This window comes from Elephas maximus, chromosome 1 (assembly GCF_024166365.1).
Source record: "Elephas maximus indicus isolate mEleMax1 chromosome 1, mEleMax1 primary haplotype, whole genome shotgun sequence".
In the NCBI taxonomy this organism is placed as follows: domain Eukaryota; kingdom Metazoa; phylum Chordata; class Mammalia; order Proboscidea; family Elephantidae; genus Elephas; species Elephas maximus.
In genome coordinates this window covers 28,307,086-28,323,175 of record NC_064819.1, presented here as the reverse complement: position 1 = coordinate 28,323,175, position 16,090 = coordinate 28,307,086, and the positions used below count along the sequence as shown (strand labels likewise).

At 42.9% G+C, this 16,090-nt stretch overlaps 1 protein-coding gene across 1 annotated transcript; it reads left to right on the top strand.

Moving 5' to 3' along the window:
• Positions 1–2,466: 2,466 nt before the first annotated feature.
• On the top strand, positions 2,467–13,914 carry HRG (histidine rich glycoprotein). Its single transcript, XM_049874782.1, has 7 exons — positions 2,467–2,649; positions 4,784–4,900; positions 5,700–5,790; positions 6,921–7,090; positions 8,063–8,143; positions 11,157–11,258; positions 13,108–13,914. The coding sequence occupies exons 1-7, from the start codon at positions 2,467–2,469 to the stop codon at positions 13,912–13,914; spliced, it is 1,551 nt and encodes a 516-aa protein (XP_049730739.1).
• The last annotated feature ends 2,176 nt before the right edge of the window (positions 13,915–16,090 follow it).

Genomic DNA, 16,090 nt, shown 5'->3' with positions numbered 1-16,090 from the left:
GGTGCCCAGACTTTGAGGATCCATACAGGAGATTGGATCATTGACAGGGCTGCAGAAAGCAACACACATTTAACGCTGCACAGCAGCCGCCATCTTTGACCAGGGCACTGCTATTTGTTTCCCACTCAGGTCAAAATCCCATGGGCAACAGATTTGGTTGCTAAGTAATGCGTGCATTGGCCTCGTTTTCGTGGGCAAGTACTAAACCCTTCGAATCCTTCAGAGGCCTGGTTCAAACCACCAACCTTTTGATTAGCTGCCAGGTGCTTTAACCAGTGTGTCACCAGGGTTTCTATATATAATAAGAAATTGAAAAAAAAAAAAAAAGTCGTCGCCATGGGAAACAAGTTAGCGGTGTTTTAAAGAGGCTGCAACCCAGTGGGGCAGGGGAAAGCTAGTCATTAAAACAAAAACTGTTTTGTGTTTCAGTGAGTTGAGCTCCTTAAATTATTGTTTTAATCCAATTGCCTTCCTCCTGCCCCACTGGGTTGGAGTCTCTAACAACACTTCGGCCATATTCCACACTATTCCTGCCATTCTGAGTCATGCTGCAACAGACCCATTTTGGTATGTAAAGGCTAGTGTTGTTATTGTTAAAAAATTAATCTCAAACATAATTTAAAACTTGTCTCTTCCACTTCTAACCCATTGCTCTCAAGTCGATTCCGACTCATAGTGACCCTAGAGGACAGAGTAGAACTACCCCATGGGGTTTCCAAGGAGCAGCTGGTAGATTTGAACTAGAAGTGGAACCCTGGTGGTGCGGTGGTTAAGAGCTCCGGTGCTAAGGTTGGCACCGGAGCTCTTAACCACCGCACCACCAGGGTTCCACTTCTAGCACTCTTTAAACTAGTTTGTGACATGGGAAGGGGAAGTCAACTCTTCATACGCATCCCCCCACCCCTTCCCTTCTTTCTTCAAGCTCCCTCTCTCCCTTCAGATTCTGTCTAGAGTCCAGTAGCTCTCAATCTTGACTGCACACTGAAATCACCTGTGGGGAGCTTTTAAACATACCAATGCCTGAGATTCTGATTAAATTGCTCTGGGGGAAGCCTGGGTGTTAGAATTTTTTTTTTTTTTAAGCTTCTTGTTGATTCTGGAGTCCCTGTGTGGTGCAAACAGCCCTCTCAGCTGCCAACCAAAAGGGTGGTGGTTTGAGTCCACCCAGAGGCACCTCAAAACAAAGTCCTGGTAATCCATTTCCATAAGATCACAGTTATTGAAAAGCCTTTGGAGCACAGTTCTATCCTGACACACACGGGGTCTCCATGAGTCAGAATCGACTGCACAGAAACTGGTTTGGTTTTTGGTTTGGTTTCAGGTGATTCTAAATATAAAGCCAAGGCTGAGAAGCACTGCTATAAACCTCACAGGTCCTTACTTTCCTTACTACAGAGAAAAGAGCAAGGAAGAAGATGCTGCTTGAGTGACTGGCCACTGATTGGCCGTGGGAGGGAACCTGGGCTGCTGGCCTCTGTTGCTATGGAGGTTGGTTCGATAAGGGTATATTAGTTTCTTGGGGGGTGAGAATGATCTTTGCCCAGCCCCATCCATGCTGAACCTCTTGCCCAATCCTGTATTCCCCCCAACCCCTCTCCTGGAATGAGCGCTCAGTTGCTTGACTTCTGCCCCCACCACAGTCCTCTTCTCCATGGAGCCAAGGGGACAGCTGAGGTTCACTTTGGCATGCTTCAATGGTCACAGGGAACTGGGATGACACACAGGTGCCCCAGACTTCTTCCTAGGTACACTGGTAGCAACCTCTAGTACCATTATTCGGCATCTGCTCTATGTCAAGACTTGCATTGGTTGCTTTACATATGCTTTCTTATTTAAATTCACACACTGTTTTCAAGAGATATCAATCCTTATTTTATAAACGAGGAAACTGAGAATCTGAGAGGTTTTCCATGTTGCCCAGCATCGCACAGTAACACAGTAACCGAGTCAAGGTTGAAATTCAGATCTGACTCCAAAGCAGACAGCCACTTACAATCATTCTGTTCTACGTGAACACCGTTCCTTTTAGGGCATCAATGGTTTAACTTGTTACCTCCCGCAGATAAAGCAGCTGCATCCTACTGAGGACCTTTAGGGTTGTCAGGCTGAGCCAGGCAGGCAGATGGAGGAAAATTCTTCTAGCACACCCCAGCCCCTCACACCAATGCTTTTTGTCAGTCACACATTTTGAATCTGCTACCTGCTAGAAAAATCCAGATTTGTGCAGATCAGAGTTCCACCCCCTCACCAACAGCATGTCTCAACTCTCTGTCCTCAGGACCCACTAATCATTTACAGCCTGTTGATGGAAATTTCAACCAGGGTCAAGGTGAGCATCCCCAGTTACACAACAAAATGTATAAAAACTTTGTTTTAAGCAATTGTGTGTGTGTGCTTTAGAAAGTCTGTATAAAATTTCCTGCTGTGGTAGACCACAGCAAGGGATGGTTTTCACATTTTGACAAAATGAAGGTGTTCCTTGCAGCTCTGTTTTTGATCTCGCTGCGGTATTCTTACGCCGTGAGTCCCACTGATTGCGATGGGACTGAGCCGGTGGCTGAGAAAGTTCTAGACCTGGTCAATAAATGGCGACGGGATGGTTACCTTTTCCAGTTGCTGCGGGTCGCTGATGCTCACTTGGACGAAGCGGTGAGGAATCCCCAGTGGGAGAGCTGAGTGGGGAGACCACACACCAGGGGCCAGTATGATTGTAGCCCCTGAGCCTACTGCTTTGCATAATGGGAAGGTTCTGGTCAAAGCTTTGTGTTTAGCTCCTGCTTGATCTTTCTTCCTTCAAACTAATGTTTGTGATCACTATGTCCTTAATGATGAATCTAGCTACAAGTACTTATAAGCACTTGTGCTGAGTCCAATCTAATGTTAATTACTGTAAGAGAAAATTTAGAATAAATTGTGGGCCTTGCCTTCAAGGAATTAATAATCTGCCCCACACACTGGCAAACTGTGTAAGATAGGATCTAGTGAAGAGACAAAGTGTGTGGTACAAATGCTGGGGAAATTTAATGACAGATCTATTAATATTAGATGGAAGAAGGCTTGAGTTGGATCCTGAAGAATGGGTAGAATTTGAATAGGAAGAGGGCTGGATAAAGGCATTCCAGGTGAATTTCAGGCATACCACCTCTATGTGGGCAGGGAATCAGGAAGAAGGGCGTTAGGGAATAACTGAAAACTAGCAGTGGGAGGGACTTCAGAAGCTCTATGAGGAATGAGGTTAGGAAAGGCCAGACCATGCACCACCACACAAGACAAGCAGAGGAATTTACACTTGTTAAAGGGGGCATTGGTGATTAAGTGGTGGAATTCTCGCCTTCCATGGAGAAGACCCAGGTTCAGTTCCTGGCCAAGGCACCACAAGCACAGTCACCACCCCGTCAGTCAGTGGAAGCTTGAATTTTGCTATGATGTTGCACAGGATCTTTCAGACTAAGACAGACTAGGAAGAAAATACTTTTGAAAAATTAGCCAATGAAAACCCTATGGATCACAATGGGCATGGAGTCACCACGAGTCAAGGGCCAACTTGACAGCAGCTAACCATGAAGTGTTAGAAAGGAAGGCACTGCAGGTTGCAAGGAAGAAGAGTGTAAGAATTTAGGATTAAGCCAGCAATTCGGTGACTGTTACTGCCATTCCCAGCTCTCTGCCACATGGTGGGACACAAGAATGAATAGGCACTGTGCTACCCCAGAGTGGTGGCATGGAGGGTGAGTAGATGGGGAGGGGGCACGGTGTACCTGGGGACACAGACACAGGTAATGGGGAGATGAACTAGGAAGCTATTTCATGCATTCAGGGACGAGGAAAAGAGAACCAGATCAAAGCAGTGAGAATCAGGGCCATGAGAATGTGCAGTAGACACAGAAACATTTCAAAGGAAGACCACTCAAGACCTGGTGACTGATTGGATAGTGAAAGCACGGAAATGTAAGACATCAAAGTTGATTGCACATTTTTAAGCCAGAGATCACAGCAATAATAGCACCACTGACAAAGAAAAGAAAGTTGAGAGAAGGAGCTGGTTTGTAAGAGAATACTATATCATGGATTTAGCCTTGAAATCGAGTTTGAAAACAAGTTGAAATCAATAAAATCCAAGTGTTGGCAGCTCCTGTCTGGAGGTGAGATGAGAAGGCAGAGAGGGACAGAAACTTGTTGAATGGACATGGGGACTACAGGATGGAGAGGAGGAGTGTGCTGTCTCGTTATAGGGAAAACAGCTAGGAGTACATAGCAAGGCGGGTTTAAGTTTTTATATGAGAGACTGACTTGATTTGTAAACTTTCACTTAAAGCACCACTAAAAAAAAAAAATCCAAGTTGAAGGATAGAGCTGGGTGAGGGGACACAACTGCAAATAGAGATATGGGGGCCACCAGCACAGAGGCCATGGGGTGGCTATATGTCTCTCAGAATTCTAGGCTTGCTCTATTTTTCTACCAGCAGCCCCTCCTAAACCAACACTGCCATTTAATGATGGCTTTTTTTTTTTTTTTGCCGTTGTTGTTGTCTCTTTTTCTTTTGATTAGTGATAGATTTTTAAATCTCGTGGGTAGAAGCAGCATCATAATCAGTTAAAAAGCACGTTTGGAAATGGCTGTTTGAAGCTATTTATTCAATCGAACAGATCAAATGGCATAAAGGTGGGCCATCTGCAAAGATTTGGAGAGGAGCAGGAATTCTGTTTCAGAAATTGCTTTTATTGAAGGAAACTTCTGGGCTCTCACATGCTACTCACCCGTTGCTTTCTTGCCAAACCTCAGGAATCTGCAGCTGTCTATTATTTAGTCCTAGATGTGAAAGAATCTGACTGTTCAGTCCTGTCCAGGAAACACTGGGATGACTGTGAGCCAGCTGCTTCTAGGCGCCCATCTGATATGGTAAGTAAACAGGACACCATTCCCCTTTTCTTGTCATTCTGTTTCTCTGTTTACTCAGGGAAGCCATATGATCAGGCTAACACAGAAAAACACCACAGGCAGCTTCTACCTAGGATTCATGAAGACTATTTTGATCTTGGAGCCCTGGTGGTACAGTGGTTAAGAGCTCAGGCTGCTAACCAAAAGATCAGCAGTTCAAATCCACCAGGTCCAAAAGACACGCTCCACTTCTGGTTTTTCTTTCTTGTCTTAGGAGGTGCTGCTCTGCTTGCTTCTCTCTTTTGTATCTCAAAAGAAATTGACTCAAGATACAACCTAATCCTGTAGATGTGTCCTGCCTCATTAATATAATTGCCCCTAATCCTGCCTTATTAACATCACAGAGGTCAGGATTTACAACACATAGGATAATTACATCAGATCACAAATTGGAGGACAACCACACAATACTGGAAATCATGGCCTATCCAAGTTGACACATATTTTTGGGTGGCACAATTCAATCCATAATACACACCTAGAAGTCTTATCAATTTTTTTCCCTCTAAAATGTTGTAGATATGATTGTGATCTGTTTAAACAGTTTCTCCCAGGTTCTCATGAAGGCTTTTGGGTGTCTATAACATCCAGCACACAGATACAGACTTAGAAAATACATCTTTTGAAAGTGGATTTGGTGAGCGAAAACTTAAATAAATTTTAAGTGGATAATAGGAATATGTTGCATCATCTTTTCATTCCCTCATATCCAACTCAAGGAGACCATTATGCAATGACACAAAACTCCTCTTTCCTACAGGTAATCGGGCAATGTAAGGTGATAGCTACAATGCTTTCAAAGGAATCTCAGGATCTTAGAGTGAATGACTTTAACTGCACCATGAGTTCTGGTATGGTAATCTGTTAAATTACCAATTAATTCTGGATTAATATATAATTCAGTCACACAGTAGCACTCATCATATATTGTACATGTCAGAAATGGTCCCTGGCCTCATGGACTTGATACTTGCTCATTCTCCTGAGAGTAATGGGGAGAAGGCTTTCCCTCTGTTACTGGTGTACCTTCTTTTCAAGAAATTCAACATATAAAAATAGAAATTTACAAGAGATAGTATAGATCATTGTAGAAGCATAGGCTCTGAGGCCTGACTTTCTTGAGTTCACATTTGCTAGTTGTGTGGTCTTAGGTAAATTAATTAACCTCTCTAAGCTTTGGTTTCCTCATTTGTAAAATGGGGACAATAACAGTTTCATCCCTTAGGGCCCTTTTGAGGATTAAATAAAATGGTGTATGTAGTACACTTTGCAGAGTAGCTAGCACTCTAAGTATTGACTTCAACACCTACGTAGAATTCTACAGTTTACAAAGCACTTATACATATGTTAAAAAAAAAAAAAGTTATTTCATTTAATTATACAACAAGGCTAAGAAGCAAAGATACTTTCTGTTTTAGAGATACAATAACTGAGGTCAAAGAAATTCAGTGACTTGGCCTGGGGAACAAAGCCAAGATGTGGTGAACACATAAATCTAAGCTAGCAATTTGGTCTGTAAATTCTGTGCTCTTCTTATTTATTTTTTCAAGAATTAATATTTTTCAAAAATTATTTTTTAAAAATAAATAATAATTCCTTTTAAAATAGTAAACCTCAATGTGATTTAACATACAAAAATTCAGTTAGGAGATTGGCTTAAAGAAAGGGTGAGCTGTGTCCTCTCCTCTCTATGAACAAAACATTATGTTAATTATGCTTCACTATACATCAGGGACTTGGCGATCAAAAGGATCTGGATTTGAGTTTAGCTTGGCTGCTGATTAGCTATTAACTTAGAACAAGTGACTTAACCTCTCCAACCCTCGATTTGTCCATCTGTAAACTGGAAGGAAGCTATTGCAACTATTATTCTTGCCACCATGTTTATATGTACTAAGTCCCAGCATTGATGCTGCCATTTCCAACCCAGTAAAAAAAAATTTTTTTTTTTAATGGCGACGCGGCCATCTTTTTTCTCCAGTCTCTTCGGCACTGGTCAATACCAAAGACAGTCCTGTGCTTCTGGATTTCTTTGAGGATACTGAGCCCTACAGGAAACAAGCCAACAAAGCCCTTGAGAAATATAAAACGGAGAAAGGTGATGATTTCACCTCTTTCAGGGTAGACAAAGTGGAAAGAGTTGCAAGAGCGGTAAGTTTCTACTAATGTCCATGAAGATTCTGAAGGCCTGGGGTCCAGCTTGGCAAGTGTGAACTCAGAGATACTGACCCTCTCCACCTGCCTCACTCAGCCAGCTGCATTTTAAGTCAAGGTCCCTGTTGTGTCTTTGGGGTTGTGATAGGCCGGCAGCAGATATCAAACAACTGCCCTCCAGCAAGGGGGGTGATGATCTGAGGGAGGAAAGGGAAAACCCAAAAAGGAAAGAGGAAAAGAAAGGAGAGCAATATTAGAGTTATATGAGTTATTAAAAAACTCATCTGGTCCTAACCTCCTTGTATTGTGGTGGAAAACTGAGGCTCAGAGAGACTACATCACCACATACCCGTGGTGTGGTTAGAGCTAGACACTTCTCCCACCTCTCAATCTGGGGACCCTCTTGCCTTCTTCCTGGAGTTGTAGAGCAGCTGGTTGATGTTTGTTGGGAATTTTGAAAATGCAAAGTTAAACAAATTGTGGTGCATACAAATGATGGAATGAATACGCTGCATTAAAAATGCTTTGGACCAATGAATACTGGAAAGCTTTTTAAGACATATCACTAAGGGAAAAGCAGGTTATAAAACAATACTTAGGATATGAACCCAGTTATATTAAATAGATACATGTGTATATGTGCCACATGCCTAGGAAAAGGCTAGAAAGGGAAACATATTAAGTGAATGATAGTTTTACCACTGGGAAGGGGAGGTTGGGGTGCCAGGATAGGTCATGTTTTGCTTGTTGATCTCTGTGTAACTTGACTCTTTCCAATACAATGGTATTCATTTTATCACTTACGTACTAAAAAAAGAAAAAAAAAAGATGGAAACCATAAGAAAAATGGCACATGTAGGTGATTTTAAATTTTTAAATCCTCTTAGTGCTTTATAGTGTATTGACTAGTGGTATCTACTTTTTAATTGTGTGTTTTTCTGAAAGTGTTTTTGATCTACTCTGTTCTAGCGAGGAGGGGAAAGAACCAATTACTATGTGGACTTCTCCATAAGGAACTGCTCCGGGCCCCATTCTCACAGGCACCCTAATGTGAGTACAATGGACATCTGAAATAATAAGTAACATTCAGAGAGCACTTACTATGCTTGAGCTCATTGTTGTAGCCACTGCGTCAATCCATCTTGTTGAGGGTCCTCCTCTTTTTCGCTGACGCTCTACTTTGCCAAGCATGATGTCCTTCTCCAGGGACTGATCCCTCCTGACAACATGTCCAAGTATGTGAGACAAAGTCTTCCCATCTTTGCTTCTAAGGAGCATTCTGGTTGTACTTCTTCCAAGACAGATTTGTTTAGGTATATATGTATATGTGTGTATATATATATATATATATATACATATATGATAAGAACCCATTTAAGGTTTATATATATACCTAAACTCAAAATCCTGTTGAGTCGACAGTGACCCTACAGGACAGGGTAGAACTACACCAGTAGGGTTTCCAAGGAGTGGCTGGTGGATTCAAACTGCTGACCTTTTGGTTAGCAGCCGAACTCTTAACCACTGCATCACCAGGACTCCATTAGGATTAAAGACTTAGCTAAAACTAGTAACCAGCGTGTATTAACAACCTACACACAAAGTGCTTTCATTCACTTTGTTTCATCTTCTCCTGACAGTAATCCTGTCTGACAAATGAGGAGGTAACTGAGGTTTGGCAAAATGAGGATCTTGCCCAGTGTTCACAATGAAGCTGAGATTACAGTCCAGTTCTAAAGCCCAAGCCAGTGGAATTTTTCCCCAAATCATTTGAAAACTGATATTCATGTACCTGCAGGAAGCCCTTATTAATAATACCTGGCATTTGCATGGTGACTTATAGTCTATAAAGCTCCTCCACATATATTATTGCCTTATTGGAGTTCCGTGACCAGCCGGTTGGGAAGGAACAACAAGTATCTGCCTCCATTTCCCCGGCACTTGTGGACCTAGAAGTTTAACCAACTTAACCACGGGCCCTTGGCTAGAAAGCACTGTTGTTGCTGTTGTTGTTGTTGGGTGCCATTGGGTCGGCTTTGACCCATAGCGACCCTACATACAACAGAATGAAACACTGCCTGATCCTGTGCCATACTCACAATTGTTGCTATGCTTGAGCTCATTGTTGCAGCCACTGTCAATCCATCTCATTGAGGGTCTTCCTCTTTTTCACTGACCCTCTACTTTACCAAGCATCATGTCCTTCTCCAGGGACTGATCCCTCCTGATAACATGTCCAAAGTATGTGAGACATAGTCTCACCATCCATGCTTTTAAGGAACATTCTGGTTGTACTTCTTCCAAGACGAATTTGTTCGTTCTTTTGGCAGTCCACAGTATATTCGATATTCTTCACCAACACCACAAATCAAAGGTGTTAATTCTTCTTTGGGCTTCCTTACTCATTGTCCAGCTTTCACATGCATATGAGGTGATTGAAAACACCGTGGCTTGGGTGAGGTGCACGTTAGTCCTCAAGGCGACATCTTTGCTTTTCAATACTTTAAAGAGGTCTTCTGCAGCGGATTTGCCCAGTGTAATACACCTTTTGATTTCTTGGCTGCTCCTTCCATGAGTGTCAATTATGGATCCAAATAAAACGAAAAAAAAAGAAAAAAAGTGGATCCAAGTAAAATAAAAAAAAAAAAAAGTTTTTATGGTGGATTCGAGTAAAATGAAAGCATTAGGACACAGGATTTTAATGGCAACCTTCTGATTTCAAGTCCAGGGTTTTTCTGAGGTTTAACACATTCTCCCAGGCAGGAAGGGAGGAAGCATTCACTAGTTCCTTTGCTGGCTGTTCAAATTTTCAACAGAAGAAGTTCTAGGGTCCTGCTTAGTGGCCAGTGTGGGTAATACAAATGCAGAAGGGGGGGTGGGTAGGGGAAGAGGAGGCTCCATGCTACATGTTTTACAGTGCGATCTCATTTAATTAAGCCCTTCTACTACCATGTGGGTTAGATAGTATTATCCCCATTTTATAGACAAAGAAACTGAGTTTCGGAAACTCTATGTAACTTGCTTAAGCCCACATAACTACTAAATTGTGAAGTAAAGATTAAACATACGCCTGTCTGACCCCAAAACTGTGCTTAGAACCACAATGCTTATCAGTCTCTTCTATAAAAAAAATCTTCTTCTTGTCCTAGTCTAACTTTGGCGGCTGGATTTAGGGGCCTCTGGGGCATAGGAAGGAAACCCTGGTGGCGTGGTGGTTAAATGCTATAGCTGCTAACCAGAAGGTCAGCAATTGGAATCCACCAGGCACTCCTTGGAAACTCTGTGGGGCAGTTGTACTGTGTCCTATAGGGTCGCTATGACTTGGAATTGACTCGATGGCAATGGGTTTTGGGGCATAGGAGGAACCCTGGTGGTGTAGTGGTTAAGAGCTATGGCTGCTAACCAAAAGGTCAGCAGTTCAAATCCACCAGGCGCTCCTTGGAAACCGTATGGGGCAGCTCTACTCTGTCCTATAGAGTTGCTATGAGTTGGAATCGACTCTACAGCAATGGGTTTGCTTTTCTTTTTTGGTTTTGGGGCATAGGAATGACAGCCAGTTGCAACCTGTGTGCTTGAGGTGGCACAGCAGACACATACCTTGACAGGGTCCATGCAGACACATCTTTACACTGGCTGCCTCCTTTCCAACACTTTTCTCTAAGGGACCAGTCAAAGTTGTACAGCTGCCTCTTCTACACAGTTCCTCATTCTCTCTAGGCCCGGGCAGAGCTGAGTTGAGTTGGCCCAAAGGCAAGGCAACAGTGGAGCGGTGCTCCCCATCACTGTCCACGGGGAAGCCTAGTGCTGGCAACTGCTCATGGAGGAGAACACAGCAATGTCTAATAAAACAGTCTGAAAGCTGCACTTTTCTCAACGTATTGACTAGGACAGGTGGTTAAGTCTTTTAATATTTGATACTATTAGTCTGATTTTTCTAAAGCTCTTCTTCCTTTCACAAATATCTAGAACTGACACCTTCACGCCACTCACATTCTCTCTCTCACACACACACACGCACACTTACACTCCCAAATTCACTAACAGGCTTCTCTCTCCCTTATAGGTCTTTGGATTCTGCAGAGCAGATTTTTCATATGAAGTAGAAGCCTCTGACTTGGAAACCCCAGAAGATCTTGTCACCAATTGTGACGTCTTCAGTCTTGAGGTGGGCTGCTGCCAGACAGGGCTTCGTCACAAGCAGACGAAGTGAGGTTTCTCACACACTGAGTAGTTGATTCTTACAGATTGGTATGTGTGTGTACGTGTGTGTGTATATAAGAGAGAGAGAAAGAGAAAGAAAGGGAGAACATGTATGTGGCTCTATTCTATGCTGCAGAGAAGGGTTTTGCCTAACGCCACCTCACTGGAAGGAGTTCAACTAGCAAATGTGGGGAAGGAGGGGAAAAGAGAGTAAGGAGAACAGGTCCCTGGGGAAGGGGATGCCGTTGCTGGGAGAGCACAAAAACTACAAAAACATTTTACAAGAATTGCTAAGGGGTGATATTTTGACCAAAAAATAAAACCATGACCAATTCATTCAACTTTGAATGAATTTGAATATGGTCCTTGTAGTCAGGCTTCCACTGCTGAGTCTTAATAATTGTTAGCTTTTATTATTAGGCATGGAACCTAACCTAAGAGGAATTACCTTCAAATGCATTAAATAAAGGTATATTAAGTAAGATGCAAAATGATATTTTACATTTGTCCCAGAAAGCTTTGTCCTGTTTTAGGGGTGAGCACAAAAAACATTCTTTGCGGTATTTCTTATATTAGCAAAAAAAACTAAAAATAATTCAGACATCTGTGTGCCAAGTCCCCTCTCCCCCAAAAAGGGCAGATCTGTTACCAGGAACATAGCTCAATATATTTTTTAAAAAATTGAAATCTAAACAAGGAGGAGAGTGAAGAAGGGAGGGAGGAAGAGAGGAAAGGGATGCTTACGCATAAAGCCCCAGAGCTCTGTTGAGAATATAAGTTAGAAAGTATTAGTTCCGTGGTCTCACCCCATCCAGAGCAAGAGAAAATTGAAGAAAACCAAAGATACAAAGGAAAGATTAGTCCAGGAACTAATGGACTGCAACTACCACAGCCTCCATCAGACTGGGTCCAGCATAACTAGATGGTGCCGGCTACCACCACTGACTATTCTGATAGGGATCACAGTAGAGGGTCCCAAACAGAGCTAGAGAAAAACATAGAACAAAATTCTAACTCACAAAATAAATAAATAAATAAGACCAGACTTACTGGTCTGATAGAAACTGGAGAAAACCTTAGAGTATGGTCCCTGGCCACCCTTTTAGCTCAGTAATGAAGCCACTCCTGAGGTTCAGCCTTCATCCAAAGATTAGACAGGCCCATAAAACAAAATAAGACTAAAGGGGCACACCAGCCCAGGGGCAAAACAAATAGGCAGGAGGGGACAGGAAAGCTGGTATTTGGGGTCCTAAGGTTGAGAAGGGGTGAGTGTTGATACATCGTGGGGTTGGCAACCAATGTCAAAAAACAATATGTATATTAATTGTTTAATGAGAAGCTAATTTTTTTTTTTTTTTTTTAGTTTGCTCTGTAAATTGTCATCTAAAGTACAATTTTTTAAAAAAGGAAAATATTAGTTTCCAGATGTTGGTTAGCAGATAGGTGCCATTCCATAACATAGTTTCACCACTTTATATTGAAATGAGAAAAGTAAGGATGACAAAGTTTTTCATAATACAACATTTATTCCATCTAAAGGACCATTCTTTATTCTGAGATTGTCTTTCAAATCCATTTGTTGTCAAAATGCTTTTCGTTTTGTGAAGTAATGATGGTGGTAGATGATAGTTTATGTTTGTATTTTAAATGCCAACTTGGTTAGACAAAAATTTGACAGCCGTTGGTTGGTATCCTTCTTTTTAAATTGATTAGAGTCCAAAAGTGTGGGGACTATTAGTCTAAAATCTGACTTCACCTTTTGTGTTACATGATGATATTCATTTTCCATGTTTTTTTTTTTTTTTTTTTACCAGGAACATAGAAATTTCAGTGGTGGACAACACTATTTGGGCCATCCATTCCACTCTGGTGGACATCATCCCCATGAGGATCATCCCCACGGACCCCCTCCCCACGGACACCCCCCCCACGGACACCCACCCCACGGTCACCCCCCCCACGGACACCCCCCCCACGGACACCCCCCCCACGGACCCCCGCCCCACGAACACCCTCCCCACGGACCCCCGCCTCACGGACACCCCCCCCACGGACCCCCGCCCCACGGACACCCTCCCCACGGACCCCCGCCTCACGGACCCCCGCCCCACGGACCCCCGCCTCATGGACCCCCACCCCACGGACACCCACCCCACGGACCCCCGCCCCATGGACACCCCCCCCACGGACCCCCTCCCCACGGACCCCCTCCCCACGGACATCCCCCCCACGGACACCCTCCCCACGGACACCATCCCCATGGTGACAATTTCCATGGCCACACACCCTGTGACCCACCACCCTATTACCAAGGTCCCCGTGATCACCCTCGCCATGACCTGCCACCTAGGCATCCAAAAGAAAGAGGCCCAGGTAAAGGACCCTTTATCTTCCATTGGAGACAAGTTGGATATGTTTACCGGCTCCCCCCACTAAACAAAGGTGAAGTTCTTTCTCCTCCTGAAGCCAATTTTCCCAAGCAGTCATTGCCAAGCCAAAACAATCCCCTGAAGCCAAAGATTCAGCCCTTCCCTCAGTCAGCCTCTGAATCATGTCCAGGGAAGTTCAACAATGAGTTTCTACAACTTCTGCAGTTTTTTGAAAATACAATTCCAAAATAAAATCTGATTTCCTTGAAGGAAGAAATGAATAATGTTCCGACTTTGAACTATAAATAAAAGTATGACCCATAATAAATGCAAAAATTACAAGTTATTTAAACCTTACTTTCATACTCAGAATAGAGTAAAATGTAGGTGGGGGAGGAAATGGCAGGAAAAGAGAGAGAGAAGTAGGAACGAGATGAAAGATCTCAGGACTACAAGTCAATAGTTCATCCTGTCACTGACTACTACATCATTCCAGGCAAATCTCCAGTCCTCAGAATTTCTTTCTTTCTTGGACTTAACTCCTTAATTCTAGGGTTTTTATCTGTGTTACTGCTTATGACTATAGTTGGGCATACCAAGAAGTTATGTATCACGTAAAGCATTATTCTTACAAATGTTACTCAAATTGTCTTCCACTGTTTATTTCTTGCCATCTAATTTTCCTTTGAAAAAATAAGTTATCAACCCAATTATGAAATGTAATTTTTGGCCTCCCTGGACCTGGGTTTTACCTTTCTCTACTTCCCGTTCAGTCAGCCAACCCTACATTCAAACACTGATGCAGGCATGAATCATGACCATAAATTCAGGTGCACAAGAAATTTCGCTTTTTCTTCAGAACAAATTAATTTCTATTTCAGCTTGCCATCCTGCTGGGTTAATGGAAAACTTAATCCCAGGCATTTTTGGAGTCCCCCACCCTGTCACTCCCCACAAAAGGTTGCAACACAGTTCCAGAATCTCACATATTGGCAAGGTGTTTGGTGATGGACATGGGAAGGATGTCTGATTCTTGGTCATTTGTCCACCAGGTCTTCCCTGCTGAGGGATACCCACCACCCTGTTCCCATCACTCTTTGGGTCTAGTTTATCTGCCACGTCTGTATCAAACTGGGGAGATAGGAGACTCTGTGGGACTGCTAATGGGCATGACTGCCAATATACCATACGACTATTCTCTTTCTGGGATCTGGTTACCTTCCAGACTGCACGCTCAGAAAGGCCTCTGCTTCAGGAACCCCCGGGCCCTTATGCTCTACTCATCTCTTCTCCCTAAGCTAGGTACTCTCTCACTACCCCCTCTAGTCTCAGATAAACAAACAAACAGAACCCACTGACATCAAGTTGATTCCGACCCATAGTGACCCTATAGGGCAGAGTAGAACTGCCCCATAGGGTTTCCAAGGAGCCACTGGTAGATTCGAACTGCTGCCCTTTTGGTTAGCAGCCAAGCTCTTAACCACTCTGCCACCAGGGCTCTAGTCTCAGCTAAGTCCTTCTGTATTCACTTTGGGGTTGGAGAACACTTTATCCACACTCTAAGGTGCTTTCTTTTCCCTTCTTTCCAAACCCAAGCTTGAGCATTTAGAAACAGGCCAATATGATGTCAGGTCAGCCCTACCTTCCAGCCAGAGTGGTGACACTCAAAATATTTAAAAATCAATATGACACAAGCACTGAACGATCAGACCAGATGTTAACAGCCAATCAGAACAGTCGCCAGCCATGAACAAACAGTGTGGCCATACTGGTGGCACCAGCTGAATGTTGACCCTGCAGAAACACATCCCTCCATGGAGGCATAAATGTAGGGTTGACTGACTGAATGGGGAGTAGAGAAAGGTAAAATCCAGGTCCAAAAAAAAAGGTCCAAGGAGGTCAAAAAAACACACAGGTTAATAATTCAAAGTATTATCCTCCCTCAGAAGTATTTGAGTAATGTCTTATCATTTGTAAAGTACTTTAACAAACATTGCTTAAGTTGATGAAAATATTACCTAGAAAACATAAAAGTGGAAGACTCTCAATTCATTTCAAATAAATGCATTTGTAATATACAAACACAGTTGCTTCAGGGGAAAAGCAGGGGTAAGAAACAGTCCTTACCCTTGGGGAGCTTTGGGGAGCTTACATACTGCTAAAGGTTTTAGATAATAACACCAAGGACTGCTGCTTTTCTAGATTTTCTGTGTCATGACGGCTAAAGAGTATATGAATGTTTGTTTATAAAAATGCATTCCATCAACTTCCAAAGGCGATGTTAACAGGGTCAAGATAGTATGACTACCTTCTCAAATGTCTAAAGCCCAAATGCCTCAGGCTCCAGAAACTACTCCAGAAAATTTCTTCTTCTGCTTCCCAACATCACCCTTTCCGCCAGTGTGCTATCATTTTTTGAGACTGATAG